At 49.5% G+C, this 27609-nt stretch overlaps 8 protein-coding genes across 8 annotated transcripts; 3 read left to right on the top strand and 5 right to left on the bottom strand.

The window, feature by feature from the left end:
- Positions 1-42: 42 nt before the first annotated feature.
- EPUS_01207 (uncharacterized protein) lies at positions 43-4168 on the top strand (the record flags this gene model as incomplete). Its single annotated transcript, XM_007788500.1, has 5 exons — positions 43-288; positions 351-377; positions 424-1379; positions 1442-3774; positions 3867-4168. 5 exons carry the CDS (start codon positions 43-45, stop codon positions 4166-4168), a joined length of 3864 nt encoding a protein of 1287 aa, XP_007786690.1.
- Positions 4169-5720: 1552 nt separating this feature from the next.
- On the bottom strand, positions 5721-6649 carry EPUS_01208 (uncharacterized protein; the record flags this gene model as incomplete). Its single annotated transcript, XM_007788501.1, has 4 exons — positions 5721-6268; positions 6333-6389; positions 6444-6500; positions 6559-6649. The coding sequence occupies 4 exons, from the start codon at positions 6647-6649 to the stop codon at positions 5721-5723; spliced, it is 753 nt and encodes a 250-aa protein (XP_007786691.1).
- A 3039-nt stretch (positions 6650-9688) lies between these two features.
- On the bottom strand, positions 9689-9999 carry EPUS_01209 (uncharacterized protein; the record flags this gene model as incomplete). Its single annotated transcript, XM_007788502.1, has 3 exons — positions 9689-9719; positions 9780-9882; positions 9945-9999. The coding sequence occupies 3 exons, from the start codon at positions 9997-9999 to the stop codon at positions 9689-9691; spliced, it is 189 nt and encodes a 62-aa protein (XP_007786692.1).
- Positions 10000-10777: 778 nt separating this feature from the next.
- On the top strand, positions 10778-11920 carry EPUS_01210 (uncharacterized protein; the record flags this gene model as incomplete). The annotated part of the gene is made up of 3 exons (XM_007788503.1): positions 10778-11063; positions 11122-11420; positions 11525-11920. 3 exons carry the CDS (start codon positions 10778-10780, stop codon positions 11918-11920), a joined length of 981 nt encoding a protein of 326 aa, XP_007786693.1.
- A 934-nt stretch (positions 11921-12854) lies between these two features.
- On the bottom strand, positions 12855-17175 carry EPUS_01211 (uncharacterized protein; the record flags this gene model as incomplete). The annotated part of the gene is made up of 5 exons (XM_007788504.1): positions 12855-15315; positions 15375-15956; positions 16010-16034; positions 16084-16257; positions 16317-17175. The coding sequence occupies 5 exons, from the start codon at positions 17173-17175 to the stop codon at positions 12855-12857; spliced, it is 4101 nt and encodes a 1366-aa protein (XP_007786694.1).
- Positions 17176-18077: 902 nt separating this feature from the next.
- Positions 18078-19631, top strand: EPUS_01212 (uncharacterized protein; the record flags this gene model as incomplete). The annotated part of the gene is made up of 1 exon (XM_007788505.1): positions 18078-19631. The coding sequence occupies one exon, from the start codon at positions 18078-18080 to the stop codon at positions 19629-19631; it is 1554 nt and encodes a 517-aa protein (XP_007786695.1).
- Positions 19632-23172: 3541 nt separating this feature from the next.
- Positions 23173-24205, bottom strand: EPUS_01213 (uncharacterized protein; the record flags this gene model as incomplete). The annotated part of the gene is made up of 2 exons (XM_007788506.1): positions 23173-23812; positions 23865-24205. 2 exons carry the CDS (start codon positions 24203-24205, stop codon positions 23173-23175), a joined length of 981 nt encoding a protein of 326 aa, XP_007786696.1.
- A 1372-nt stretch (positions 24206-25577) lies between these two features.
- On the bottom strand, positions 25578-26623 carry EPUS_01214 (uncharacterized protein; the record flags this gene model as incomplete). The annotated part of the gene is made up of 2 exons (XM_007788507.1): positions 25578-26226; positions 26319-26623. 2 exons carry the CDS (start codon positions 26621-26623, stop codon positions 25578-25580), a joined length of 954 nt encoding a protein of 317 aa, XP_007786697.1.
- Positions 26624-27609: the final 986 nt, after the last annotated feature.

Genomic DNA, 27609 nt, shown 5'->3' on the forward strand with positions numbered 1-27609 from the left:
CGGAAATTCTGGGTAAGTTCTGTGTAATTCCGGACACCAGGCATGGCGGAGGGGGAGGGCTCGACGGAGCCTGCTATATCAGACACAACACCCATGAGGAATGGTGGCATTCAAGACGGACCGCCAGCCTCTGCGTCGGTTCAGGACGAGGACGGGGAGGAGGACAGGGAGGAGGATGACGAGGAGGAAGAGCCACGGCTCAAATACGCCACCGTCAGCAAGCGACTGAGTTCCGTGTACAGAAATGGAGATGCCGTCAGCGCGTTTCTTGTCGGAGGTGACAAAATGGTACGCGTTGTTGCCTAAGGAGTGTCGGCGCATGGCAACACACCACTGACGAGCTGGTGTAGATCGTGGGAACCCATAACGGCAACATTGTACCTATCCCCTCCTATCCTATCCATGACCTCTCTAATTCAGTAGCACACTCTATCTCTGCCGTCATTCCAGTCTCTACGAGTCTATCGTGCTCACTCCGCAAGCGTGTCGGCCGTGTCAATATCACCTTTCCCTCCCCCACTTCCGCTCCCAAGAACAGACAATGTCAACAAGTTGGCGTCGGAAATACGACCTCACTCCACTAGAACCTTTTCAGGGGCCTCGGGAAAGCAGCAAAGCCCAAAACCGTTCGCCATTGCGGCAACTCCTTCGAACTCGATTTATATAGGTACAGCTTCGATTGACGGCAATATCTGCATATCATCACTTGTCGATGCAAAGGATGTCCAGCTACGGAATTTTGGCAGACCTGTGCAAGCTGTCGCCTTGTCGCCTGAGTACAAGTACGATCGCAACTACCTCTCGGGAGGTCAGGCCGGAAGCCTGATTCTCACCACAGGGGGGCAAGCAGGGAAGAGCGCAAATGCCAGCCTGGGGGGAGCCGCCGCCGCCGCCCAAGGCTGGCTTGGTGCCGTTGGGTTGGGCTCACATAGTGGGACAGATAAGGTCCTGCATAGTGGCGAAGGTGTCATCAGCATTATCAAATGGTCACTTTCTGGAAAATATGTTCTTTGGGTCAACGAGCATGGTATGAAGTTGATGAGATCAAATCTACATCTGAACAGTGCTGAAGCAGGTTCTGAGTGGAAGCGTCTCAGTCACATCGATAGACCGAGCCGACAAGGCTGGGATGATATGGCTGGAGTGTGGAAGGCTAGAGCTGAGTGGATTAACAGAGGAAATCTGGAAACGGATGATGAGCCAAGGACCGGCACATTGCAGAGCAATGGCAAGCCCTTGACCTCCTCCAAACCAGACTTTGAAGAAGTTGTAGTCGGCTGGGGTGATACGGTCTGGCTCATTCGAGTCCATGCTGGCAGTATTGGAACTGGTACAGAGGCAGGTGAGCGAAAGATTGGACGTGCGGAGGTTACGAATATGTTAGTATTATGTTTTCTCTATTTATATCCTCGAGTATGCTTTCGATTGCTAACTTGGACAGTCTACGTGTGGATTGCACGATTGCTGGCATTTCGCTTTATACCCAAAATCTACTTGTTGTTCTTGCACATACGGAGTCGGCAGAGGATCAACCAGCAAAAGCATCCTCCCTCTCTTCTACGAAGAAAGGCAGGCATCAGCGACATAATGCTCTTGAACCAGAGTTACGATTAATCGATATCAACACAAAGGAAGAGGTCAGTGCTGACACTTTGACTGTCAGCAGGTATGAAAGTCTTTCTGCGTCAGACTATCATCTGGGAGTTCTGCCACCAATGAGGCTCTCTCTTACAATCAATCAGAGAGGAGCATTCGGTGTCATAAGTTCAGGCCTGGAAACAATCGGCCAGGGTGTATGGGATGTTTCAATGTACCCTGGACGCTTGTTCACCTCTGGTGGAAGCATGCTCTCCGGGAGAAATAGTGATGAAAAGGGCAGCAGTACTAAGGTAAGCGATGTTGCCTCCGGACAGGTCGCGAGTCCAGGCCATCAACCCAATCAGGTCAACGAAGTTGCCACATCCTCTGGCATGAAGATCTTTATCATCAGCCCCTACGATTGCATTGTGGCCTTAAAACGGGACCTCGCGGATCGACTGCGCTGGCTCCACGATATGGGCCGCTATCAAGAGGCTTGGGAGCTACTGGATCTACATCCTGAAGCTGTGGATTCTAATACCGAGCCGTCTGAGGTCTCATCACCGACCACTCCTTCGAGGTCGGGCTCATTCATGGCAGGCCCAGGACACAGAACAAACAGTCTTGCGGACTTCTTTACAGACACTAACTCAGTTTCAAGTCCATCGAAAAATGACAATATCAACTCTGCTGCGGAGAAGGAGAAACGTAAGATGGGCGAGCTCTGGCTCCAAAAGCTGATTGCCAACAAGAATTGGGCTGCAGCAGCGGAAGTTGCAAGCAAGGTGTTGAATACGTCTTCCAGATGGGAGCACTGGATATGGTTCTTTGTGCGCAACGACAAATTTGATGAGATTAGTCCTAATGTACCGACGTTCGAGATCACTCCACCACTGCCATCGCTCCTTTATGAGAGGATCCTTGGCCACTATGTCTATTCTGACCGCGCTCGGTTCAAGGAACTTCTCGACCTCTGGCCTCCGACTCTGTTTGATGCTAGTAGTATTACCACGGTCGTGGAAGATCAACTTAGAGATGCTTTCGCAACACCCAAAGAAAGCAGAGATTGGCGTATATTGCAGGAATGCCTTGCGAAGCTTTACCTAGCCAGTGGCCGGCCCTCGGACGCTTTACGCTGCTACATCCGCCTTCAAGATGCCGACACTGCCTTGACTCTAATCAAGGAGCATCATCTTCTTAGTGACGTCTCAGACGACATTCCTGGCCTCATTCTCCTCCGCGTATCTCATTCCCAACTCCAACACGCCTCCGTCTCCGAACTTCAAGACCTGACCTCCGAACCTATCGCACTCCTGGTCGACGAAGCTCACCACGGCACCGTCCAGCCAGACCAAGTTGTTCATCAATTAGATAAGCCCTCCCTCCAGCTCTTCCTCTATCTCTACCTCCGTGCCCTCTGGCTAGGTCAAGGCGCAACAACCTCTACTGATCACCAATCAACTCCCAAAGTCGGCCACTCCGCCTTATCCACAAACCTGATCGCCGACGAAGGCAAACTCCTCATCGAACAATTTGCCGACACCGCCGTCACCCTCTTCGCAAACTACGACCGCATCCTCCTTATGGACTTCCTCCAGACATCCACAGCCTACACCTTCGACGCCGCTGTCCGCGTCTGCGAAAGCAAACACTACATCTCGGAACTCGTCTACCTGCTCGCCAAGACGGGCCAAATGAAGAAAGCGTTATTTCTCATCATCGACGAGCTCAAGGATGTCGTCCAAGCCATCTCCTTTGCAAAGCAACAGGATGATCCGGACCTCTGGGACGATCTACTCGATTACAGCATGTCCCGGCCGAGATTTATCGAGGGCTTGTTGACGGAGGTGGGCACGGCGGTCGACCCGATCAAGTTAGTCAAGCGGATCCCGAGTGGGCTTGAGGTTGAGGGGTTGAGAGACGGGCTGAAGAAGATGGTCAGGGAATACGATTTGCAGGATAGTATCAGTGTGGGGGTGGCGAGGGTGTTGCAAGGAGAAGTAGCGGTGGGGATGGAGAAGTTGAGGAAAGGGAGGAGAAGGGGAATCAAATTCGATGTTGAGGCTGGAGGGAGGAAGACTAGGTCGAGGGATCTGGCAGTGAAGGGGGAGGATGATGTAGCAGTGCGGTCCGGGGACGGGGTGAGTTCGAAACCGGGCCATTGCGCTGGCTGTGATGCTGTGTTTGGCGAGTATGGTAAGTTTTGCATTTCGCTCTTTTTGGTCCGTTTCCTCTGCCTCTCCCACCTTCTTATACCACTGACCCGCTAACTCAAATCCAACACCCAGAATCCAGCCCCCTAATCGGCTTCGCATGCGGCCACGTCTACCACGCCCCTCACCTACTTCACCCTCCTCCCCGTCACCACCGCCTTAGCAAATCAACCTCCTCTCCCAAATCCGCCCGTCGTCCCTCAAGTCCCCCTACTCCGCCACTAGACACTAACGAAGATTTCGATATGGATCTCTTATCGGCGCCGTTCACGCGCAGCATCGGCGCCAAAGTCACCAATGCACGGTTGCTGAAGATGCAGATTGACGAGGTGGGTGGGTGTTGGGTTTGTAAGGACAAGAAGGAGGGGCATGGTTGATGAGCTGGCTTGGCGCAGCTGGTATGGGATTGCGCGCTCTGAGTGCATGGTGCATGGAGGAAGGCAACTAATTGATGGTGTGGGATGGGATGGCGTGGGGTGAGAACTTCGAAGCTGTGTATATATCGAGGGAGAGAGTAGCTAGGGCATAGGCACAGGCAAAGGCATATGGCACAAGACATTGCAGGATCGAAGCAAACCAGAATGAACTGCACTGAAGCAAGCTGAGCGTAGCGAGCAACTTATGAAGAATCAGTCCTCCATCAACCTACGACTGGAAATACCACTGCAATATCTCAACCTCCCCCAAACAGCCGTCCAAAGTTACGTGGTCATTCACCCGCCTTAGATAGTTACCCCCTCCATCCTGGCAGATACTTACCCAAGTATCCAAATATCCCAACCATCACCCCAGCCAACAATGATAATAATAGTAACTTAGTTAGTAGCACACAGCAGCAGCAGCAGCCCCAGCTCCCGCCTCAAATCCTCCAACCATCTCATCCTCCCCTCCCTCCCTTCCGTCCTTCCCTTCCATCTCCTCCTATTCCCCGTATATATACATTACAATGTAGAATCACCTCAACCCCTGTCCTTCATCAAAGCGCCCATCCCTATCCCCATCCCCAGTCCCAGTCCCTGTCCCTGTACCCAATAACTTCTTCCCCAGAAACCCAACCAAACAAACTCCAGGACTCAACAATCTCGCATCTCTTCATCCTTCTAATACCCAGACACCCAAGACTGAAAGTGTTTACATAAGCCCAACAGAAGCCAAACCCGGTGGAGCAGGTCACGACGATAACATACGTATATCTTCATACGGGAAGGGGGGGTTTGTACGCGAAGCTGGGGTTTTGGTTGCTTAGGCGGTTTGTCGAGCAACATTAAAAGTCATGGCTCAGAGTTTGTTGCAGATATTTGGGGATATGAGATGTGAAGACGATAAGGGGGACGAGGTTGAGAGATCTCGGGAATGGTGTGCATGTTGTTGTCTGAGAGTGGTATTCGGTGCGAAGAGGATAATCATATTGCTGGAAGGGAGAAGGATTGGTGGATTACGGTATTCTCGCAAAGGAAAAAGGCTGTGGTGTAGATTGCGTACGTTGCAAAAATTGTGGTTCTGGGGAGGTGTGGTGAGGGAGTCAAGGGAGTGCTGCGGTGAGGTGCTCAGCGTCAGCAAATATTGCTAAGCCAGCACGTCACATATTGATGTCACGATCACGATAGATGGGAAGCAAAGTATTATTGAGCGGTTGATCTATCTCTCGCCTGTACCACTACCAGGCGTGTCTCTATCTACGTCCCCAGAGACAAAAGATCAACACTTGCTCATCCTTTTCTCTCTCTCTCGATGAGCCGCAATGACAAAATCCTCAAGCAATTTTGTCGAAGAACATGAATTAGTGCGGCATATTCGCAATGGCAAAAGCAAAATAGAGAGGATCAGTGCCCCAAAATGTCTGTCCAACCTTCCTAACATATTGGCCAAACCTGATGGAAATTACCGTATGTTGAGGACAGGTAAAAGACGCCATATTGAAGGGGATGATCAGATCACTGCAATAGCAGCGAATATCATTCCTGCCATGATAGCAGTCTTGTCGTAGTTAATTTGACCACCAGCGTTGGGCGCAGGAGGAGGGGCGCTCGAGCTGGCAGGAGGTGCAGTTGAGGTAGTTGCGCGAGTTGATGGTGCACTGCTGGGCGGTATTGAGGAACCACCTGAGGTGCCTGGAATGGAGGTTGACTCAGCTGGCACAGTGATAGTTGTAGACCCAGAAGAAGCTGGTGGAGGTGGATTGCCGGTAGTCTCAGATGCAGGTGGGGCTTCGCTGGCTGGTGGTGTGGCCACAGAAGAAGCTGGGGTTGCTGGCGGTGGGACTGGTGCGGATGTCTCTGGCGTAGCTGGTGGGTTTGCTGAAGAGACAGGAGGGTTTTCAGCTGGAGGTGGGCTGCTAGACGCAGGAGGCGGAACGCCGGTGCCTGGAGGGGTTGATTCGACGGGAGTGGTGCCAGGAACAGGAGGAACAACAGTTGCTGGAGGAGTAGTCTCGCACACAGTGACCGTTACAGTCTCGGTAGTGGTGTGGACGACGTCTGACAAATTCGAGTATTAGCGGCGTCAAAGCGAGGTTTATGTGAGGTGAAGGCGAAATCTTACTACGCGGAAAAACACCAGCAGCGCGGTTCATCTTGACAGCGGCGTCGCCTTCATGACCTGTCGAACGACCTTGTCAGTCTTGTTTCGTAGTCATTGTCTAGTCAGACTCACCTTCATCAAGATCGTGATCACCGAGAGCGGAGACATCGTTGCGGGAGTTGAGAAGAACTATCATCAAGTCAGACATCGGCTTGATTTCCACATAACTTGAAGATCGGGTATATACCAGGTGGACTAGTAGCTTCAGCAAAGCCCTGAAAGATGGACTTGCTCAGGCTCAGAAGGATGAAGCCGATGGCGATGAGTGAGATCGTCATTGTGGATGATTTGGTAGAAGGTACTCGGTAGCAAGTCAAGAGTGAGATATTGAGATAGCTGTAGACTATCCAGAAGCCAGAGGCAGGTTGACGGTGACTTGCAAAGGAGTGTAAGCCTGTAAGAGCGCAGTTGTTGATGCAAGAAATGTAGTTGGGTGATAGTAGATGGTTGGGGATCAACTTTTTGAATGGGTGTGGTGAGAGTGTGCGCAAAAAATGGAGATGGGGCTGCCAGATATTTGTAACCGCAAGGAAGGAGCAAAACCAAACCACGCTAGCGCTTGGCCACAGTGAAGTGGAGCAGATGGAACTCAGTAGCAGTAAGCAGTAAGTAGTGTTTCCTGTGTTCACAGCAGAGTCAATGTCAAGGCCCGCCTGGAGTCCGTTCAGCCAAGTGGACAAGTGAGTTGGCTTGAACACCGCTCTTGATGTATCCACCCGCCCATCTACTCCCCCAATCTCACTGTCTGTCGCAGAACGATGCCACAGAGGTCTCCGCTGCGAACGCTAATCTCCTGATTTAGTTATGTTCTACAAGCAATCTTGTCTGTGGGTGGGGTTTGATGGTGGAGAACAAAGCATATGAAAAACGAAGTTCAAGGAGAGCTGATTCTACCGGCAGGCTGCAGGCTTCAATCTGGTTGCGTGACGACGAGAGTCCCTTGTACAACTAGCAGCACACGCCTGATTTGAGATTGAGCCCAGCGAAGAAGCTCCCGACGTCAATGTCCCTACTTATCATGATGTAGGGGATAGTACCACCCCAGCCATTCAATTGAAGCATGAGGTTGGCTTTTTCTTGAGGCGGAGCGGCTCCACACTTGGCATCCCCTCCGCTTCTGCTTGGCATGAATGCTTAACACGCGATGGCTTGATACATACGTAGTACAGCCAGAGGTACGCAACTAACTAGTAGGTATAATCTTGCCGGAATCCACATGAAGAGCATCTACTAGTACCCGCACTGCAGCGACGTCGACACCGTTTGAGCATGGAGAGATGACATCCCAGATGCCATTCTAGAATCCGCTGGCACAGTTTTGGAATATGTGCATTGTTCGTCTGCCTGGAGAGGAAATTCCACCATAAGGCTATGTATCCTTTCTTCTGCCGCCTCAATTATCCCACCATCCATGTAAATCCCAAACTCCCTCAGATGCGTTTCGTGGAGCCTTAAAACAATCGCTACAACCAGCACCTCAGAAATCCCATATTTTGCTACTGCCTTTTTTCTCTCTCTCAGTCATAATCATCCCTCTGAACCTGCCATGCCAGCACCATCATATAAAGGAAGAATACTGTTCCTACCACCTCGAACGCAAATGCTGCCCTCCAGCAATTGCATATATTTATCTGTGTCAAGTATTGTAATGTCTCCACACTCACCCCGGTAAATGCCTGTCTCTGTACATACGTCTGACAATTTCCGTTGACGTTTGCAGCAGGACCGTAGAGTTGGATTGATGTCTCGATCAGTAGCGTGAGCCAAAGCACGAAAAGTATAAAAGATCCTAGCAGGATGATGCCAGGTATCAGAAGTCGTTGTCCGGCGAGGATAAGAATGATCAGAAGGAAGACGAGGGCAAGTGAAGAGACGGTCACGCCGTACGGGAAAAGCCTGCGATTCATCGGTCAGATACGTTGGCCTCCAGCTGCGGCTTGGAGGGAGATCAAAGCTTACCATGGTATGCCCAACCGCATTTGCGTTTGTACTGTCATGAACCACGCAAAGATACCTAGACAAGTTGACGCCGCAACAAGGACGATGAAAATCCACAGATTGAGCTGCACCTCAGGCCACTGATACCGCCGCCGCCTCTCGCGATATATAATCTCTGTCGTCATGACGGTAAGACGGTGAATGAGGGTGTTGGAGTGAGGATGGTAAGTGCGCTTGTATCGAGGATTTCGGCAGATCCAGCAGAAGACAACGAACGTTGATGGACGAAGTTGTGGGAGGCTGGATACTGATTCGGATGGAGGAGGGTGGATGACAACGTGTGGCTCGGAGGGGCTAACAGGCCGAGTGGAGACTTGGGCAGCGGTATTTCTTGCCGCTGTATCTAGATAGACAATGACACTTGATACTGTCTCGCTCGATCGCTTCGAAAGCGCCCGGCAGCGCCGCTGCTCAAGCGATGTATCTGCTTCGAGTCCAGACAATCACGACAACAAGGACTCGGGCCACGAATCTGCCAACCCGAATGCGCCTAATTTAGCTAGCGCGGTGGGCAGCTGCAGGTAATACAAAGGGTCAAACAGATGATTTTCGGATTGTAAATGTACAGGAATGAAATTCTGAACGACCTTGAGATGTGAACAATGGATTGTGTCTCATTGGCCCAGAATGACATTTCTGGGTCCTGATTACTGTGACGTTGTTGTTCTGGGGGGGCTGGCTTCCAAAAGCATGGTGGCAGGTAGGAAAATGGTCCTATGGAATGGCGCCCTACCAAACATCGAGTAAAACTTCGCAACAATATTTTGGCTAAGAAGCTGCTGGAAGGGCAACGCCTGCTCAGAACTTGAAGCGCTCTTACTAGTATTGCTTGGTAGTCCTTGGAAGGCACCTTCTCGAAGGCCAATCCTTACCTTCAAATGATGCATACCCACTCGGAATCCTGGCAAAGGTATATCATCTAGATCATTCTATAGAATTATCTTACCAAAGCCCAAATCTGAAGAATCTACAACGCAACGTAAGGAGCATGCTAAAGCAAGAATAGTTCACTGGGCAAATAGAGCTACCAAGAACAGCTTACGAAGTACATAGCTATGCAGGTGGTTCACCACTTATCTGTATAGATTGCAAGCTCCATTTTGAGTCAAGATCTGTCCACAGGAGAAGCATCATTGTCGTAGGGACACCAAAAAAACCACAGTGTGATCGTAACGACCATGAGCAGTCAAGAACTCTTCTCATTTAAACCACTTAAGGAAATTGTGGGTTGGTCTATTTGGGTATCATCGTATCAACAGCAAATCCTCCTGCCATCAGAACGCCAACCCTCGTCCTGAGGGCACACCACAGAGCTTCAGCTAGTTGGAGTATTTCGGGTTGACCTTCTTGCTGTGTTGGAAAAGTCTTGTCAGCCTCGAGCTATTTGGCTCCTCTTTGGGGCTGGCTTACCCAGTCGCTTTCTCATATGCGCTTCGAAGTCCATCGGTGATCTTCTCCATCATCTTCTTGTCCTTGACGTGGCCTCCAGTATTCTTGTTGATGAATGCGGCAGCTATTTGCATGGATTAGCATTCGTAGGCAGAAGTTTCTTTGTAGCCAGATGTGATCAAGTACCCTTGTCGCCATAATCCTCCTTCTGACCAGCGGGGGCTTGTCCTTGGTTATTCATTGTTGCGGGGGGAGTTTTGGAAGGTGTGTGAGCGAGTAGACGTCTTATCTCGAAGATTTGGTGTAATGTGTAGTAACTGTAGTTCTCGAAAGCAAAGCGCAGTAGCTACGAGGACGAGTGAGTCTTAAATATAGCTGACATGTGCCGGAAGGAGGCAAGCTTATTGAATTCTTAGCCCCATTGGAGCTTCGTGAATGACTCGAGCAAGGTCCACTGCAGTTCCAGTTTCAGGGGGGAAGTGTGGCTGGGCATTAGCTGTCACAGGACAGCACAGCCCGCGCTCTGGCCATGCATCTCATCCAACCCATCACGCCACCATCTGATGCGGTGCAAAAGTCATCTCCTTCTGATCGTCAGATACCCGACCGGGTTCTAATTGGCATTTGGGCGGAGTTGCTCTCTGAAGGATCTACCACGAGCATCCCAGTTTTTGTGCAGAGCCCTCATGCAGTGGGTGCAAGGCATCCAATGTTTTTTGGATTCTACTGCAGCGGAAATTTCTTCCGTCTCTAAAATTTGCTTGCGCACGATCGCATTCTTACTCGTGAGTGGATCTTTATCGCATGTTAACTGATGCGCCTGACTCGTGGGTGGCAGCCAACGCCAAAGGCCTGACTATGACCAGCAGGTCAAACCAGAGCCCCTGACCTGGAATTTACGAATAGTAGTAGCTCTTGAAGCCCGAATTGACTCGGACTAGGCATTATTGGTGCAGGTGAGGTAGCACAGGTGATTCACATTCCTACAATGCAATTGCTCTCACACCTTTACATCGTCAATGCAATATGCGACGCGTCACAGAAGACTGTCGAGCACTGCGCAGAGCAATTTCGCGATCCCAAAATCGACGATTGAGCCGGATGAGATATTCAAGGCCAAAAGCATGGATGTTGTCTTCATCCTTACCAGCGATGAGTACCACACCCTCTACACGATTGCAGCTATACAAGCTGGAAAACATTTTATGCTAGAGAAAGTCATGACATTGTCACTGCCTTCGGCCAAGAAAACCATAGAAGCCAAAAAGGCTGCAAATGGACTTGAAGTCTTCGTTGCATACATGCGTTGATATGCACCGTCGTTCGCGGAAGCCTTCAAAAGTGAGGTTGCCACTATTTCCAGGATCTGGGCCCGGGACATCGTTGAACCGAATTCTCACTTTGTCAGCCAATCAGGCACCTTTCCGCAGAATTTCACAGACAATCTGCCAAAATCCAACAATACCAGACTTTGCGACTGGCGAGACAGTGGGCTATATACCTCCAGACGAGGCAGCGGTCGATGCTGCCTTCCAGAGATCTGCGGCCGAGGTTGTAAAGTATCCAGGTGTTCAAGCTGGCTACGAGTTGACGGATCCTGTTCCTGAGAATTCACCGCTACCATTTGGTCAATTAATCGAGAAGTACGATCTTGGTGCTCTTGTCACAATGATCTTTGCCCTTGCTGGATATTAGTACTATCTACATCTTCAAATACTTCAACATGGACCTGCTGAACACGTTAGGCGAAGCCTTTCTCATGACAGAGCGAAACAACGTTGGCAAACTTTGCGACAAAGGCTGCCAACGAGCTTGGCTCAGATGCTCTACTGAGTACCACAATCATGACCATGGACAGATCCACCACCCCAGCAAGAGTACTCGTACAGACACTCTTGGGCCGGAAGCTGATCCTTGCGAAGAAAATTATATCTACTGTTCCGCACAACCTCAACAACCTCCCAGGCTTCGATCTCTCCAGCCACGAAGAATTCCACTTCGCCCAATTCGACAATAGCGCCTTTTATACCGGCGTACTGCAAGACACAGGACTCCGCACCAATACCTCAATCCACGCCTTTGGCTCCAATAAGCCCTACGGCATCCCCGGCCTGCCAGGGATCTACTCCCTTAATCCCAATGCCGCAATAGACCTCTTCTAAGTCTATTATGGTAGCCCTTATCTGCTACTAGGGGAGTAAGTCCGAGAAAACATCATGCAACTGTGCAGCGGATACAAAAAAGCCCGCGGTATCTCACCGGAGAAGAGACCTGAACTTGTTACATTCGCAAATCATACACCTTTCAACATGATGGTGTCGAATGATGCTATCAGGGATCGCTTTTACGAGAAGCTATATAAGCTGCAGGGTCAGAAGCATACGTTCTATAATGGAGCCTCGTTCCATACCCAGGATTCCTCAGTGCTTTGGCGATTTACGGAAGAGCTGCTGCCACGAATTCTTGAGGTGTTGAAATGATTGATGATAGTTGAGCTTTGGACTCGCAACAATCGAGCGGGAAATAGTAGTCTTAGAGACTATCAAATAATGGAGATGGGTAGTATCGGCTGCGGAGTAGAGAAGAAAATATTGTAGCACGGTGCCTATATAGCGCTGACAGGAGAAAATAAGAGCCCATGTCTCAGTTAGATTCAAGTCCAAGTTCTTGGTGTTAGTTTCGTATCAAACGCTTGCTTATCTGCTTCAAAGTTTGCTGGACTATCTACAGGTGGGTCTACACGTCTTCTGTAGCCACTGAGATCAACAACCACATACTTGATAGCAAGATTGAAGCCCTCGGTGATGCTTTGGAGTTTGGTCAATGGCGGTCGGCAACAGTCAAATTTGGGATTTGTTCGGAGGTGTTTTTGTATATACTCGGCGGCGAGCTTGCTGGCGTGGCGTGTAGCTCCAGTAAGAACTCAATACCGCTAGAGATGGAGTATTTCTGAATGAAAATGGAACTATTTCTGGCCTTATTGAGATGGCAATCAACTTCTGGTGTGCGATCGTATCTGCGTGCTTGAGTTGACAGGTTGCTTGAGCCTAAGAAGACCTCATCTCGTCTTCCTTTTCGTTCGCAGCTGCTCGAGTATCAAGCTGCGATTATCGTAGTGGAAAGCCCTGCCTCGTTTGCTTTGTTGGCCTCAAATTCCTCCTCACCATCTGCTTCATCTGACGCATCTGTCCAAGCTTCGTCCTCATCAAGTCCATCAGCCGTGTCACCTCCATCTGCTTCTTCCGCTGCCGTCACATCATTTTTTCCAGACGCGTTCTCGTCATAGACAGCCCCCTTCGAAAGCAAGAGCTTAACGATAGCCGCACATCCATCTCTTCTCCAAGCCGCATCAGCATCAGAGACTTCATTTGAAGCCATCTGCAAAGCAGTTCTGCCGTCATTACTGCGAGCATGGATGTCAGCACCTTTAGAGAGTAGCAGATCCACCACTTCCGGCTCTCCTCGTGTAGATGCTTTATGCAACGGAGTCTCGCCATAATTATCGCGAGCATCGACGTTAGCACCCTTGAGAAGTACCAGCTCAACAGATGCTTCGCCACCATCCTCCCACAATCCTATCACCGCCATATGCAAAGCAGTTTGACCGCTATCATTTTGGCCATCAATATCAGCACCTCTATCAAGCAGTAATTCAACGATATCTTTATGACCTCCGTATGAAGCTGCGTGTAAGGCGAAGCCATAGTGTCCACCTTCCGCATGAATGTTGGCACCTCTATCAAGCAGCAGTTCAACAACATCTCGATAACCTCCGTATAAAGCTGCGCGTAAGGCGAAGCCATAGTGTCCACCTTCCGCGTTGATGTTGGCACCTCTATCAAGCAGCAGTTTAACAACATCTTGATAACCTTCGTATGAAGCTGCGTGTAAGGCGAAGCCATGGTGTCCACCTTCCGCGTTGATGTTGGCACCTCTATCAAGCAGCAGTTCAACAACATCTTGATGACCTCCGCATGAAGCTGCGTCTAAGGCAAAGCCATAGTGTCCACCTTCCGCATTAATGTTGGCACCTCTATCAAGCAGCAGTTTAACGATATCTTTATAACCTCCGCATGAAGCTGCGTGTAAGGCGAAGCCATAGTGTCCACCTTCCGCGTTGATGTTGGCACCTCTATTAAGCAGCAGTTCAACAACATCTTGATAACCTCCGTATGAAGCTGCGTGTAAGGCGAAGCTATGGTGTCCACCTTCTAGATTGACGTGAGCGTTATACTTGAGTAGCAATCTGACAATGTTCAGGTGACCCCCAGCTGCAGCTGCCTGTAGTGCGGTACCACAACATCCACAATTTGCATTAACATCAACTTTATCAGAGAAACTGGCGCCCAAACCATTTAAGCCATCATGCAAGGATATTTCTGGATGAACATCACCATGATCTCTACCGTGCATATTGCTATTGACTCTATGATTGAGAAGTTGTTGAACAATATGCTCGTAGCCATTGCAGGAAGCTACCTGTAGTGCTGTGCCATATCTACCACCCTGCACATTGACATCAGCACCGTTGTCCAGTAGCATTGTAAGGATATGTGTATGTCCTCGACTTGCTGCATAATATATCGGGCAGATGCCAACTGCATCTGCTTCGTTCACCTTCTGCCCGTCTGATAGAATTCGTGAAACAACACCACCCAGACCAGCGAAGCAAGCGCGATGCAGGGCAAATGGAGCTGGTCTGAGGTCTCCCAACTGGTATCGCAAGCTTGGTAGATTGTAAAGCTCTGTTTCACATACAAGGGTGTTACCATCTGCTGTGCAATAAGGCTGGGTGAAATCTATGTATGCTGTGGGAATGTGTGAGTAGCCAGGCACGCTCCCAACCGTTCTCAGCTGTAGGACAGCGGATAGAAACCATTGTTCCTGTCCAAGAAATGCCAGTACTCGACGATGAAGCTCATCAGGAAGATCCCCACACTTCGTGATGTGATAGTCGAATGCACATGAAGCGTACCACGCAAACGGGATCGAAACGGTGCGTTCCTCAAGTTGCCTGGCATTTGAGCAAGGGCCCTCCAATATGCAGGACTGAAGATAGGAGAGACAGGTGGAAGCAAGCTGCGCGTTGATATAAGGTACATCACTAAGCTTTCTAAGAGAAAATCTTTGGAGTACACTTTCAGGAGGATTTTGGATAAACTCCTGCACTGAAAAATGCACAGGACGAATGGTATTATAATACACACTCACGGGACAATCGCGTTTTACAAGTAAATTGGCGCATGCCCCAAGTATAGTATCAACTGGGTAAGGTTCCATTTCTTGTGTGTCGTTGTGGAGCTTCTCGGTGTCTGTCGAAAGAGCATGTTGCAACTCCCTTATGGAAAATTCTCGGGTGGCATGCATAACCAACATAAAGCATTTGTAGGCAAGCTCTTTTAGGTTTGAAGGCTGCTTCTCGATTTGTTCCAGGGCGCGAATATAGGTTGCATTCAGACCTAGTGGCAGAGTGTTTAGTTCTTTTTCTAGCTCGCTATCCTTCTGCGACTCGCTGACTCGACATAGGTTAGCAATCTGCAGGCTTGTCCAGAGAAACCTGTTTCACGTTAGCGTACATAAGATTGCCAATCTGAGTGTAGGGAAACGACTACTAACATGCCATCAGCCTTCGTTGTTAGAGTGTCGATGATCTTTTGCTCCAGAGTCTTGCTCTTCACATAGAGCTTCTTCCCGTCGTAACCTTGACGTAATCGCTTGATCTCATCTGTAACGTACTTGGTTATATCTGCTACAACGCTTTTTGCTTCAATTTCAATCTTTGGTGCTCCAAGCTGGTCAAAGGCCCTTACTATATCGCTTTCACGGCGACTTGTGACGAAGATCTTCTGACGCGGTAGGTTCTCTAGAACAAATTTTAGGAAACCCAGAACATGAGATCTCTTGTCTTCAGGGCATTCGTCAAGCCCATCTATCAGCAAAAAGACTTCTGTGAAGTCTTGTGCAACTGTAAGAAAGGAGCTCTGGTTGCCCAAACTAGATGGCGGAAGAGAGTCTTGCTTGGCTCTGAGGAAGGTGGTAGGCACATTGTCTCTTTTCCGACAAAGCTGCTTAACAAGGGCGGAGATGATTTGGCTCAAATCCGCCATCTCGGAAGACTGATAACTGTAGTATGAGAAGCAAATGCCAACTTCACGGTGTGGGCTGTGGTGGCTAGTGATATGCTCGAGCACATTGGATCTATATAATAGACTCAGCGCAAGGAACAAAAGTCACAAGAGTAGAAGACTTACGCTAAAACGGATTTACCAGCTCCAGCTTCATACTATCAGTATACAATGCAAACGCGTCGATCTACCACACTCACGGTTTCCATGACACCATAACAAGGTTGAAGCTGGACTATGAAACCAATCCTGGAATCGTCTTGTTTGTACTAGCCATTCACCGGTCTGTGGATGCTTCTTTGCATGTATATTTTCGTGAACCGTCTCAAATGGGATACTCGAGATCCAATTCAAAAAGCTTTCTCGTTCCGCAACTAAGAATGAGGTGTAAGCCAACAATCTTGCAGAATCATGGAATATAGATAAGGTGAACCTCTGTCTTTCTCGCGTCTTTCCCTTTCTTGATCATTTAGATCCAGCGTAGCGTTTAATGTTACAGCTTGAGCAGCATTGCTGAGTACTTGAATGTGATGTTGCATACGTGATTCGATCTTGCTGAACTCCTCTTCAAATGGCAGCCATTGGATATGCCAGAATGTCCTCCAAGACGTCATTCTTCTTCGCACCCCTTGGTAAGTAAACACAGCATGAGCATGTTTGCAGAACTGGAGGAGGTCTCCATACACATTTGCAAGCGTTTCGACTATGGTGGTGTTCCGTGCAGAAGAGTTGTCGTATTCATGTAGAGTTTCGAGAAAGTCGCTAAACCGACAGAGCATGTCCGACAGTTTATCGAAAAATCCGACGAACTTGACTGCTTGGTCGATCACGACCCGCACGCCGCCAACCACAATTGCAGAGATATCAGGGTTGGCCTGTATGCCAATAGTGACGCCAGCCATGAATCGATCAAGGAGTCCAAGAAATCTTGAGAGAGTTTCTGCTTTAGGTCGGAAACATGACTCTGCCTTATGAGCGTCGTCCCATTCTTTGACCTTCAAGAGAATGTTTTCATCTGTCAGATCCTTGGAAGCTTTGCGAAAGGCTTCTTTCTCAACAGCCGGCAAGCTTTCAAGCTCCCTGCTTATCGCTCGCTCCAGAGCACGGTTGTGTGACACCTGTTTTGAAGATTTTGGGTCCTTCGTTGGCGAGCTTTGGATTGATGGAATTGTGCTAGGTGTTTGCACTTGGGTCACCGCAGCTGAATTCGGGACAACTGTGGGCCTGGGGGTGATACCCAGCAGTGTTCGGAGACGGTCGCGCTTCGACATGCCTTTGGCTGTGCTGGCCATAGCGCGGAATACACCTCTGCTCAACTATCAGTTGCGCTGAGTAGAAAGAGCAAAAATACTTGCCAGCTACTCAGACATGTTGCAAGACTAAGGATAGAGATAAAAATCGCAGTCGATCAAGGCCAGCCTTGCGCATTAGAGTGAGTATTGTGTGTAACGTACGCTGGGGGCTGAGACAATCATGGACGCCAGCTAAACCTTGTCATACCAACGTGACTTGGATTACTCGGTATTTTCCACAAAGGGTAAATAGTGGGAAAGATTAGTATCTTTGCCCGTCTAGGCAACAAAGCATTTCCGGCTGTACTACGTAAACCTTTAGTTCTCCTTGTAACTGTCCCTAGCACTCCGTACCGTCGAGCGACGATCTCAGATTGGGCAAAAATCTGGCAAAGAGTCTGACGGTGCGGTACGGAGCGATTGGCCGAGCGCTCTGACGATAAGCTACGTAGTAGACTTGCCTTTTTGGTCTCATGCGGAGGGTATCGGATACCCTATCCATGTGATTGACAGCAGATTATGTAGCTAACCACCAACTAGCTGAATGCGGGGAGCACTGCCTCGTTCTGACAGTTCTGACACGCGTACCCAAGGACATGTGTACGTAGTAAGTAACTAGTACAGGTAACTTCCTAGTACTTGTCAGCCTCAGCTTAGGGTCAGCACAAGCTTATGCTTCTTGCTAACTTAGAAGTTGATTTGTTGGGGTGGAATAATCAACCGCAAGGCACTAAGCTAGGACATTTTCTGCCGACTACGTAAAACACCTTGCTACTGTGGCGAGAGCTCTGGCTTGGTCAAGCAACCCCGGATCGTCCCATCCAACTGATGTAACTAGTCCTCTTCCCCCCCCCCCCCCCGACACTTTCGCCTTTGCATATCCTTCTACCTGCAGCATAGCAATGGCAGGAATGACGAGAACAGCATCCATATTGCTTGTTTTGGCCGCCCTCCTCTCCGCCGTTATTCCTATCAATGCCTCGCCGAAGGTTGTTGGCTTCCCCTTCCACAAAGAGGTCCGTAGAGATGTCCCTCACCTTCATCGCCGACAGGAGTCTGTCGAAGTAGTTATTGGCAATGCACAGATCCTATATTATGTCAATGTCACGATCGGTACACCACCACAGCCATTCTCGCTACAGCTAGATACCGGTAGCAGCGATATCTGGGTCCCATCGACAGAGTCAGACATCTGTACCCAAAGTAGACGAGCTTGCCAAGTAGGCGCTTTCGATTCCTCCGCATCTCGCACTTTTGTGGATCTGCTACGAAATGCTTTCCAAATCCAATATGTGGATGGCAGCCAAATCCAAGGAGACTACTTTGCCGATACCCTCTCCTTCGGTAACAGCATCACACTGCAGAATATGACAATGGGCTTGGCGACAGAAGCAACAAGAGGTCTGGGTATAATGGGCATTGGGTATGCTGCTGGGGAATCACTTGCCATGGAGAACCCCGAGGCCATTTATCCAAACGTCATCGACGAGCTGGTGCTTCAAGGAGAAATTAGTAGCCGTGCCTATAGCCTCTACCTCAATGACCTTGATGCAGAAAATGGGAACATCCTTTTCGGTGGTGTTGACACAAACAAATATAGCGGCGACCTAATCGCGCTCCCCGTGCAAAATGACTCCAACTCCGGCAGCCTAACCTCCTTCACCGTCGCCTTCACCAGCCTCAGTGTGGTGGACGGCTCCGGAAACAACCAACTGACACGAGACTCCATCGCTGTGCCTGCCATCCTCGACTCCGGTACCACAAACACCTATTTCCCAGATGACCTCGCCAATGCCATCCTCGAAGGTGTAGGCGTCACCACCGACGAAACCTTCGGCAATGTCGTCGCTTGTGAAGTTGGCAACGAAGAAGCAACCTTCGTCTTCGCATTTGGTGGTCAAGGTGGCCCCACAATTAACGTTCCCCTCTCTCAATTCGTCACCCCACTCTTTACGAGCAATGGCAACGTTCCGACCTTCGATGATGGAAGTGAAGCTTGCAGTTTCGGCATCTATGGCGCCGGGAATGACCCAGTGCTATTTGGGGACACCTTTCTCCGCTCCGCGTACGTGGTGTATGACCTGGAAAACAACCAGATCGCTCTCGCGCAGGCTAGATTCGATGTCCAGGACAGCAACATCCAAGAATTCACTGCCGGTGGCGCAATTCCAGGTGTGGAGACCGTGGCGTCGCAGGTCACGGTCACACAGACCTTTTCGGGTCCGCTGCAGACTCAGCAGGCCACCGAGACGGCAACGGCGAGTATTGTGGGCGGCACGCAGAGAAGCGCTACGTTTAGGCTGGGCACCGTGACTGCGAGTGTGGGGACAGAGAGCTCGCCGGCCGGCATGGCGAGTGGGCTGGGCGTGCCAAGTATGGAGCGGACTGCTTTTTTGGCGGGTGCGATGGCGCTGCTGAGTTTTGTGCTGGGCGGTGGAGTGGTGATGTGTCTATAGATTCTTTGGATTTGAGGATTTGAAATATCGAAGGTGTTCTGGACTATAAGAATTGGATGTGGACATAGGTTGGTTGGGCATACATGTACAGAAAATAGGTAAAGTAAAGAGCTCCTGGGTCAGTGAGTTTTGGCACCGGGCTGCGACATGCTCGTTGGTCCTTCTTCATAGAAGATAGTCTAAGCCAGAGGCGAATACATCATTCTCCACCATAAAGATCTAGCTGGCTCAGCAAGGCCATAGTGTAGCATGGGATAGCAGTGTCTAGGGCACTCCGTGAGCATGCAGAAGAAACCCAGTGTGAACAGGGACTTCAATCAGTGTTTGAACGTGCTACATGGTGTACGTAACCAGCCTGATACTGTAATCACAGCGTCAAGAACCTCGTGGCCTTCTACGCAATCAAACCCACCCTAGAACCACTGACAGCTCCGCACCGCGTATGATTCTCTATCGAGCCATTGATACTCGTCGACTCTGGCATATAATTAGATGATATTCCCGCCTCTTGACCCTCTGCAATGTCCCAATCCTCCCATCCCCAAATTCTCTCCCTGACCCTTCGACGAACGAAGGTACTTTTCCACTCCTGTCGCATAGACAGTGCAGTCTGTTGTCTCCCGCATGCGCGGGATGCGGCTTGACAAGAGCGGGTACAGCAGAGGTCAAGATCATACATGTCGGCTTAGAGCTCGAGTCAGTTCGGTGGTAGCTTCAGTCGGAGTGCGCATCCAACGGGCATATCTTGGGATTATGCATAAGGGTGTCAAGGATCGATAGTTCAGCATAGAGCAGTAAGACCAAGATCGTATAGAAAGTGGTTCAAGTAGTAGCGTGTATGCAATCGTTCAGTAAATCACGAGTTCAGTATTTGCTGAGTTGCTTCGCTCTCTTCCCAGTCTTACCAGCAATACTCATGAGCAAAATCTGCTTTGTGTGGCCAGGGCTATCCAAGTCGCTTGCCGTGAATTGTGTCCCTTCGTTGTCGAGCTTCTCCAGGATTCCGAGCAGCATTCCGCCAGCATGAGGGCCTCCACTTAATAGCGTTGGATAATTCATCCTGTGAACCACTACCACGTTCGGGTCCATTTCCAAAGTCCTGCCAGGTTTTCGATTTGGATTAAGACTTAGTTATGGGTCATGGCGATTACATGAACGCAAAAGTCTGTGGCGCAGTATGAATATTGCAGAAGACTTCGACTCTTCCAACCGTGGTGCAGCTGTGATGAAGTCACGTGAGTCCTTCCTTTCATCTCCATGACATATCGCAGTAAACAGCTTGCAATGGCTAGAAGTGACCACGAAACATGGCGGCAATCACAGGCCCGCAGCGCCTGGATCTGCGGGATCAAGCCGATGGAGAAGTCCACCATGATCGCCTCAACGCGCAGAAGCAACAGCGAGCCTCCAACGACCCTGAGCGGCAGCCACAGAGGTGGGCAAAGGAGGAACGAATGGCTGATCGATGCCTCCTAGCTAGACAGCAGTAACGCTCAGGTGATACCAGGCTCGAGGGATGTTCTCCATTTGTAGAATTTGTTACAGGCGCAGCATAGGGGCTGTATCAGTGAGGTCCTCTTTGAGAAGAACAAGGAAATGCTGCCTGGCCAGAGCATCGTTACGAGCACCAGTTGAGCGGTTGACACAAGGGTAAAGAAACTTTTAGATACTAGACATGACGCTGTAACGAGTTCAGGAGGCAAAAAAGCAGTTATGGCTAGCACCATCTCGACCGGTGGTTGTGCGAGGATTGCCGGTTTAACAGCAGGCCAGGATGGTGTGGGAGAGTCCAATTTAAGTACCCGGCTGATACCAAAGGCACCATTTGAAAACATGAGAAAGGGACGGTTTCGATGTGGCAGAAAGCATGACCAACATGATTGAGGTAATGGTCTAAGTGTTTTCAGAACATTGTAGATTGTGCTGCCTGATGCCAAAGACCATTGGGTAATGAAGACTGCGTACTAGAGAAACCGCATTGGGCTGAAGATTAGAAATGCACAAGTATGATCGACCAAAGGGGGGCGCACTGATGGCTATATGGAAGCCTTAAAGAAGTCTGCATTGCGGGGTTCATGCTCTTTCTACACATGTGGACACTGTAAGCAACGTGCCCAGTTCTGCCAGTTAGTCGATTGCTTGGTGATTTTCGTGCATTCGATCTGCGGCTTGGACTAATTGAGTCCAGGTGCATTTCAGAGCAAACTCTGCTTCACGTGTAGCCTATTTCGTATACATATTTAACGTTTCCACATTTCCTTGTTAGACAGCGGATCAATTTGCAGTTTCTATTTCATTGGTGCAGTGTTCGACAAGTTGGTAGTGCTTGGTAGCTAGGATGGTGGTGGTTTCAAGAATTTCTAGCTGGAAGCCTAGGTTCAGAGGCCTGTTTAAATGGTCTAATGGCTCGAAGACGCGGCATAGCATACATACATAGTAAGATGATTATTTGAGCTCACGATTTAGCACGAAAGCATAGAAAGCACAGAAAGACGAGGCAGACACATGAGCTTCCCAAATTGGAAGGTGGATGGGTGATTAGAATGGTATGTCAGCACATGCAGTGTAGCTGGAGCTATTGCGGAGGCCTTCGATAGCCTTCTACCAGCGTCTCTTAATAAGTAAAGGTTTGTAGCAAAGGACTGTCTCCCTTGGGCCAGCTGGGCATAGCTGTACCTTCACTCCATTACCTCTAGGACTTCCACAATCCAGCACTAGAACACCTCATCGTAATCCGGCCTAGTTCACCTGGTTTACCTCCCAAAGCCTGATGATGTTTGCAAATCGATATCCAGCGGGCACAATATTTGGTGCTGTGTATGAGAAACATCTATCCCAACGGACGATTTGGGTGATGACGGCTGGAGGCTGGGTCTGCTCACCGTGTTGATGACCACGCTGATTGTTCAATAGACAGGCCTAGCGGACTTTGTAGAAGGCGGTATCGCTATGATGGCAGCCAGTGAAGGTGGTTCGCTCGACCTTGCACTTTGTGAGGTTGATTATGTTCGGGTTCAAATTTCAACTCGAAGTTTTGAGGTCTGTTTGTAGTGATGGTTGGATACTGGTTAATCGAGATTTTCGTTTTGAGTATGTCTGCTGGGGCTGCTGGGTGATGATCATGCCGAATGATAGAAATCGTTGCATTGTTTCAATCTCAAGATCTTGCTGACACTCGCCTATGAATGAGATGTCTCGGAGGTGCCGAGGACGGCCATTAAAATTCATTGTAAAGAGTTAACGCCGGCACTGTTGATCGGTTCCCGCTCAGAAGTAATGACTCTGGGCGTTGAGGGTAGCCATGCAACTGAATACGGCAGACGTAAGGAACGTGTAGTCGTTGAGGAGACTAGCGGTTTCGGAAATCGTACTATGTACCGCTATAACATTCAGAAGGTTATCCGGAGTCCAGCTGTCTGACACTGCGGTGACAACCCGAGAGAGCCTTCGAGGCTTGTAGAATGATCAGTCGCAAGTGCAGCGATCCACCATCATCCTATTAGTTTGGCTTTAATTAATCTGGCAATAGATGACGGTTCTCTCAGCCTGTTCTTCTCCACTTGGTCTCGTCGGTCGTTCCGTTCTCGTGTGCTGCCTCGTCTTCGTCGTCCTCTCTTGGCCGGACAGATCCAGCTCCAACTCCCAAGGTATCATCTTCCCCTGCTGTATCTTCACCGATCAAATTTCCTTCTTCATCAAAATACTCTCCCATGTTTTCGGCGGTAATCCAGCCACCACTTCCAGGCATAGGAGGCGGGAGATCTCCACTCGCATTGCCAGGTGCGATCATTCCAGCTTGGAATAAAGCACTCTCTTCTAAGCCACCAAGTTCCTGCTCATTATTAACAGGATCCGGGTGAAGATTTGAACAGTTGGACAACGCCGTAAACATTGCTAATGATGGCGGTTGAGGGGTGTGATCTCCACTAGTGCTGTCCGGGTCTGTTGTAGTTGGAGGTGGTGGTGCATCGTTTTGCGGAATAATTGTCAAGGATATCGAATCTTCTTCCTCGTCCTCCACCCCACCCTCAGCATTTGGCGATTGTGAAAGAAGCTGCATATAGAGCCCTTGATGTTCACCAGCGGATGGCGCTGGTACTGACTGGATAGCGTGCAGCGAGATAATCGGATACGGAATTGAGATACCAACCTCAGATGACGGCGAATATAGGAGCAGTTTTCTGGGAACAACAGGTTTAGCAGAAGCGCCTCTTACGTTACCAGTTGACTTACTCGGAAGTGACCCAGACGTCAATGTCGCTGATAACTCTTTGCACTGAGATCTCCTCTACTAAAGACTGGGCTTCCACATCATCTCCGTTGGCACTTTCTCCATTTAGAGTGTTCAATTTTTCGCTAGCTTGGGCGAGCCCCTGAACCGCCGCTGACTTCGACATGTCGCTTTCAAGCACAATGAGTTTGCATCTTTGGCTGTGGTAGTGCAATACTGGGGGACCAGAATAGAACGAAGCCGGGGTTGTAGATTGATGCTCTATTAGCGGAACGAAGGAAGTGACTTCTGGGGCCTCAGCTATGATTTCCATGCCTGCTGGTTTGCTGTTTGCAGGTATCATGAAAGGGAAGCTGTGCAGTCAAGGAATGATTTCAAGGTAGAATTTCAAGGCAGAAGTTTCGTCCGCAACATTCGGCCTTCAATTTTTTGATGATCGTTAACTCAAGAACCAGTCTTAGTCTTGGCATCTTTTGACTTCATGAAGAACCGGAGCCACTGCCCTTTCAAGTGACTTACAGCTTCGCAAGCATTACCAGTTACCAAGCTCATGTCAATCAAAGCTCACCCTGAAAGATTTGCGCTTCAATGTAGAGCTAAGGTTAAGGCTGTCTTAAGCTCGAAGGCGGGGCTTCAAGGCTTTCAGGCTTAAAGATCAACAGTTCAGTGTCTACCAACTATACCCAAGGTCCTTCGGCCCAAACTGCTTTCCTAGCTAGCCCTTTTGGTTGACTACCAGGTCCCTTCTAGGCTCTTCAAAGGATCTCGAACCTTGAAAGAGCTGAAATAAATAGATCTCTGTCCAAGCTATCCCTACTTTCGATCCACACATTCCTAGACCGTTCTGTCTTCCTGACATCTTGCTAATTCTACTCCAGAGACTTACCAGTCTGATCGGAGTCAGTTAGGTGTAAGTACCTTCATCTACTATCCCATTTTTGGGCTTTGATGCCTATCATCCTGCCATAAATGTTTTGATTTCGTCCGATGCCATCCTCAGCTTTGTCCCAGCATGTACTCCTTCGTCGTCACTCAGCGTCGAATACAAGGGGTTCTGGCACCTCCTCAAATCATCTGCCATGACTATCGTCCTCTACATATCCGCAGTGTTTTGGTCAGCTCAACACAAATGGATGATGCTTGAGCAGCATGACTATGAGAGTCTTTGAGGCCCATCTTGGAGCTGTAGATGGGTCATGACGCCAGCGGCGACGGAGGCTTTGATGACCAGCAAGTGTAAGTATTTGGAGACCGACTTGTGCTTCGATGAAGCATGGGATAAGGATTGTGAGGAGCCGGGCAACCCCATTCCCTGGCCTGTGGATGGGTAGTCATTTCTGGGTATGTGCCTGTTTTGTTCAGGGGGTCCTGCACAGATGCGGCTGTTGTGGGCAGCAGCTCTTCCAGCTGGGGAGAAGGCAGTGGCCAAGTAGTAGATGTGCGTGATCGAAAGGGCAAGGCTAGGGACATACTTTGTCCGTGTCCCTGGTACATGTCAAAGAAAGCGATGGCCCATGGTAGCGTTTGCCCTCTGGTTGGATTTCATGGTCCGTATTCTAAATAATGTCAGAATCTGTTCTAGATCTATATTAAAATCACATTGGACTGATCTCACTCGCAGGTAAGTTCCCACAATTCGAACCGGCTATCCTCAAATGCCTAACTCGAAACACAACTCTTCCGGTCTGAAACAGACATGACTACGTCCAACGAACTCACGCAGAATGCTTCTCCACAACCACACGTCTCTTCTTTGCACCCCTGAGGCTCCACGTTGCATTTGCCCACATTCCACCAAACGCCGGTCCAGGATGCAAAGCCGTCAACAACATTACTGCGATCACAATCATAGCCCCTTCCAAGACCATTAACGTTACCTCATCGTTTGCCAATCTCCCATCAAAACCCTCACTCAACTCTGCACATCGGAACACACACCTGACGAAAATGGCCAAAGTTGCACCCGCCAATACCCACAGGAACACTTTGAATCTTGTCGTCCGTCTCAAGTCGACAAACTCCACTTGCTGGTTTAGATCTTCTTCGCGCGCCTTTCGGACCCGCCATGCGAATTCTAGACACACAACAGCGAAGAGTCCAAGGCTGAAGACCTGCCATGAGACGCCAGCAATCATGATGTTGATTCCTATCTGACCTAGCGAGTCGTCCTCAGCGGCAGAGGCGATGCCGCCGCCAGCTGCTTGAAGGAGGAGAGCGAAGAAATCAAAGATTATGAAAACGATGGTGTATGTGCGGGGTTGGAAGCGAGAGAGTGTCGGTGAGTAGACCGTGATTATCCGGGAGAGAGTCAGGTAGATGGAGGCGGCGAGAAAGGCGGGGCCAATGGTGAGGCAAACGATGTACCTGCGCCGTGTGAGAAGATTGCAGTTGGCATCAACAACAACCGGTATAGGAAAATACGATGGTAGGGATATAAAGGACAAGCTCCAACATACATCAAGAACGGATCCTCGCGGAAGGGATTGAAATGAATCTGGATCCGTGCAACGTATCCGAGAATCTCAAGTACCAAACCGCCGATCATCCCGGCAAGGAAGCCCCAGGTCCGATAACGAATGCCAAAGTAGAGCTGGACGAGAAGGCACAGAGCGAAGAGAGAGACATAGAGGGCATTCCCTGGAAGCGTCGGAATGTATTCGATACTGGCTAACTCCAGTGGACAGGTGTCGATGGTGCAGAGCTCCGGATTAGCGAGCAAAGACGGTGATAAGTTTGCGAATGATGAGGTCGGGGTGGCCATCTTGACGTTGGTTCTGAGAAGGGCAAGCTATGGAGTTGGGACTTCTTTTATTGTTCAAGTTGGCCAACAGAGCACGTAAACGGAACAAGACAAGTTGCTAGGAATGCATCGAAGAGTGCAATAACGAGAGAACAGCTGCTCAAAGGGAGGAAACAATCGAGAAGAAGTACAACAGACGAGCGCTGGTGCCTAATGTACATCATATTCCCCATTTTTTCTACTTAATATCTTCGTAGATACGTCGCCTCGCCATTCCAATAGTACCGGTACAACATTGCACCGCCTTTCGCTTTTCTACCCATACTCGTACGAAATGAGAAAGGAAAGGAGAGAGCGAATCATGTTGCTGCGGGACATGGTGCAGAAGAGTGCTGACGCGTAATACGTGGTAGGATGAAACGCTGCATTGAATTTGGACACCAACAGGGGCTTGGCAAGTAGCCGAAGTTAAATTTCCACCATATTTAGAGAAGTCGAGAGAGCAGATTCAGGCTGCTTACGTAGTGCGTGACCGGCTGATAGATAGGGTTGTGTAGATTGACGTCTTGTCTGAGTCAGAATAGAAATGCGTGATGCAGGAAATAGGTGCAATGTGGAAAATTGGTGTGAGACGCTAATCATGAGGGAACAGAGAAACGTAAGCGGTAAAGCCACTTCGGGCACTCGTCGTACGCGACATAAGGCTGAGGTTTAGATTCCAGGAGGCCTGCACGGATTGTGCCTCCACGCGGCGCAGGCTGAGAACCTGATCAATTCTCTTGATCAGAGCCAAACAATCCATCGACATATTTTCCTATTATGCGCATCTATCCCTACGAGAAATCTGCAACGAGATGTGCCTCTTATCGCTATTTCGATCGGATTGAAGCTTGACGAGTTAGAGAATAAGGAGGAGGATAACAGAGATAATAGTTACAGCAAAGCGCATAAAGAAGATAAGGTCTTGTAGAGCATAGTTCTTAACTACAGACTCCCCTTCAACGACC

Source organism: Endocarpon pusillum, assembly GCF_000464535.1.
Source record: "Endocarpon pusillum Z07020 unplaced genomic scaffold C720987, whole genome shotgun sequence".
NCBI classification, from domain to species: domain Eukaryota; kingdom Fungi; phylum Ascomycota; class Eurotiomycetes; order Verrucariales; family Verrucariaceae; genus Endocarpon; species Endocarpon pusillum.